The sequence below is a fragment of the Vitis vinifera genome, chromosome 12 (genome assembly GCF_030704535.1).
Source record: "Vitis vinifera cultivar Pinot Noir 40024 chromosome 12, ASM3070453v1".
NCBI classification, from domain to species: Eukaryota; Viridiplantae; Streptophyta; class Magnoliopsida; order Vitales; family Vitaceae; genus Vitis; species Vitis vinifera.
Genome location: NC_081816.1, coordinates 3,620,070 through 3,623,622, shown reverse-complemented (window position 1 = coordinate 3,623,622; position 3,553 = coordinate 3,620,070). Strand labels below are relative to the sequence as shown.

Here is a 3,553-nt window from a genome sequence, read left to right as displayed (position 1 = left end):
TATGACAATAGACAATCTTTAAATTTTTTCTAACTATTCTATGACATTCTAGACTCCTTGAACTTGATTTTAGAATCTTACTTGGATCAAATATGATTTTTCAATTAGAAGATATAAATCAATATTTTAGAAGGTTCAGTTTTCACTCTGTTTTTTACACTCAGTTTTGTTTTGCAAAATTAAATTAATAAACGATCACTTTAACTTCTTTGAATATTTTTCTCTTAATATATATATATGCTTCTTAAATTTAATTTGTGATACATAAAATATTAATAAATGATTTCTAAAATGAGAGATATTTTTTTTTCTTCTTACATCCGCTGCACAAGTGCTCTTTTGGAGCTAAGAGATGTTTATTTATTTTTAAATATGTTATGAATGTGACATTTTCCTGTAATTATCTTTCATATAAAATAAAATATTAAGCTAGTGTATGAATTTTTTTTATGATTTTAGTACATCTTTAAGTTAATTAGAAAAATCAATTGTTGAATACCTTAAAAATATGCCATGTTCTGGACTTATTATCATCATTATGAAATCTAGTACTAAATGAGGGCTAGTTAATTGATTTGGTCACTTAGATGATAAACTAGACATATAGGAGATGTTCTCTGAAAATTTCATGATAAAACTTAACTTCTAGATTTTTAGATTTATTTTGTAGAGTTTTCTGTTTTAATCATTTGCTGATTTTTTAGTAAAGTAACCCACTTGTGAATAAATTTGATATTAATCGGAATATAATTGATTAATTTGGCCTATTGGATGTTAATCTAGACATGTTAAAGATGTTACCTACTTTTTATTTTGGTGAGATAACCTTTCTTGATATTTATTTAGAGTTTATTTTATGAATCGATATTCTTCCTATTAATGATAATTCTTTTGCTTAATAATGTTTTGGTGAGATAACACTATTATCTCACCACAGAGTTTATTTTGGTGAGATAACCTTTTCTCTCTCTTAATAATGTTTAACAAATCTTTTTTATATCACTAAAAAAAAAATTGACTTAAACATACAAAAAGTATGGAGACCAAAAAAAATATTAAGAAAAATAATTTTAATTTTTTTCATATTTGGTCTCCATATAGAAAAAATAAATAAATATAATTAAAATTAATTAAAATTTTACATATTTTTAAATTATTTAATCTTTATTCAGAAGTAGAAAAATAAATTAAATAAATTTAAAATAACATATAAAATAATTTAAAATTTTTAAATCTATTTTTATTTTTTTTCCTTCCACTTTTTCTTTCTATTTTATTTTCATTATATTTTTCCTCACATTTTTAGAGAACTAAACATAACCTTAAGTATTTCAATCTACTATCATTTCATGAGTCAACTTTCTTTGAACTTACACATGGGTTTAATAAAGTGGAAAGGTAAATTTTTTTCCTTTTTTTTTTCTTTGATAAATTGAGGAAAAAACATAAAGGATCTCTCAAAGAGGATATAATACCATATTAAACAACCAATTTTTCTAAAATTTTAAACTTATAGAATTTAGTATTACAGAAAACAATAATTCATTACTCCAAAACAAACACAGATTATATGAAGAAAGATGAACAGTACTTCTGCCCAATCAAACAGAACAAGAACCATCTTAATTATAGCAGACTTTGTGAATTAACTACGCATAAATGTGCCATACTACAAACAAATAGAGCATCAAGGATAAACCTCAATGAGGGACCTCAAACCCAAAATGGGAGTTATCTTGTAGTGACTGAAACCAGCATCCAAGAAAAGCTTCTCCCATTCGTTCTCATCCCTCTCTCTACCCGTGACCAAAATCATCATCACCATATCAAAGTACAGCTGTGTTTCTACGGACTTGTAGTCTCCTTGATTCTTCATCATGATCATGTCTATGATAATCACCTTTCCTCCGTTTTCCTTGCTCGGAATCGCTTCCCTGCATCGCTTTAGTATCTTCACGCATTCTTCATCGCTCCAGTCGTGCAGTATCCACTAGTCATTTGAATTCCAGTTAGACATGGAAGTATATATATCATTTCCTAGGAGTTTTATCCGCTTAAATACATTTTAATTAGGTTCGGATGGAGAAAGCTTCACCAGAAATCCAATTCAATTCATGTCCATGGATAAAAACTAACTATGAAAGAGCCACATGATGAATACGACACCTAGTATTTTGTGATTGGTGTGACCTTATTTCAGTTAGCCTTTCCAGCCGAACCCCTATAAAATATAACTTGTAGCATATTTGAACCCGGACTGACTGACAACGTAGAATGATTTTTTTTTAACATTTTAAAAAAATCTTTCTTATTCTTTGTGATCCAGACAACGTTATGTAACTGACAAGAGAAAATTGGGGTATACCTTGAGTAAAATTGCATCTGCAGGAGGAATTGCCTCAAACATATCACCTGCAAAGTAGTTCAAGTTCTTGCTCTCTTGCAAGCCAGCAACCACGTGGGGGAGATCTAACACGGTGCAGTTCAAATGTGGGAAAGCGTTAGCAATGGCCTTGGCCACTTTTCCGGTGCCACCCCCTACATCAACCAATGAGTTCAACCCCTCAAATAATCCCTTGCCCTCCTTAAGCAGCACGCTGATGACTAAGCGAGAATCGCTAGCCATGGCTTCATTGAAGAAATTGTTGAGCTGAGGTTCATGGCCGGCATAATCCCAAAATGGCTGCTCATGAGCAGTGTGGAACGGAGTGGGATCATCATTTTGAAACCAAGCACTCAGATAATGCCATGGTTTAGTTAAAACTGGGTCGAGCATGGCAAGCAAGAAGGGCCTTATGCTCAAGGAGTCATCCATTAGAAGGAGCCTAGAGGCATCTGTAAGCACATACCCCTCTTCTTGCTCACCTTGTTGGACTCTTTGCGCAGCAAGGAAGCCAGAATGAACAAGAATGCGCATGAGACGGTACACGCACTGACTCCTTTTGGGGTGGACTGGGAGCTTAGCAACCAGCTCAGGAAAAGTCATGGGCTTGCCATGGTTGTGGATGATGTCTGGGATGCCTAGTTGAATAGCACATTTTAGTGACATAGAGTTGATGAAGTTGAATATATGGTTCCAGACATGAGCTTGAGCATGAAGCAGCTCAGCTGATATCTCACCGTTTGCCAAATCCATGTATCTCACACCGATCTCTTACCGCTGATTTTTACATATTCCAACCCTGAACCTCGACCTCTTTATATAGCCAAGGCACGTAATATTCCAAAACCACGCCATTGAAAGAGAAACGTTGCGTTCTGTGTATAAGAGTGGGTCCTAATATTAAAAACATGAACGGGCAGATGCAGCACAGGGCCGAGAGTGCCATCGTACAGTTGTTGTACTGACCGGGCCGCCGATTTGGACCCGTTGTTTATAAAGCTATTTTATTCCCTTTACACGTGGGATTCGTGGGAGGAGGAATCAGAAACCGACCTCCAGTGAGGCAAGGACAACACTACACTACTGCTACTCCAGCTTTTTTGCCTATCTTCACACAACAACAAATTATATAGTAATAATATTTTCAAAATTTTTATAATAATAAGATAA

The 3,553-nt window shown here is 33.5% G+C and overlaps 1 protein-coding gene across 1 annotated transcript; it reads right to left on the bottom strand.

Moving 5' to 3' along the window:
- Positions 1–1,620: 1,620 nt before the first annotated feature.
- On the bottom strand, positions 1,621–3,191 carry LOC100248917 (trans-resveratrol di-O-methyltransferase). Its single transcript, XM_002278258.4, has 2 exons — positions 2,366–3,191; positions 1,621–1,990 (listed from the first exon to the last, which is right to left on the bottom strand). Exons 1-2 carry the CDS (start codon positions 3,134–3,136, stop codon positions 1,688–1,690), a joined length of 1,074 nt encoding a protein of 357 aa, XP_002278294.1. The 5' UTR covers positions 3,137–3,191; the 3' UTR covers positions 1,621–1,687.
- Positions 3,192–3,553: the final 362 nt, after the last annotated feature.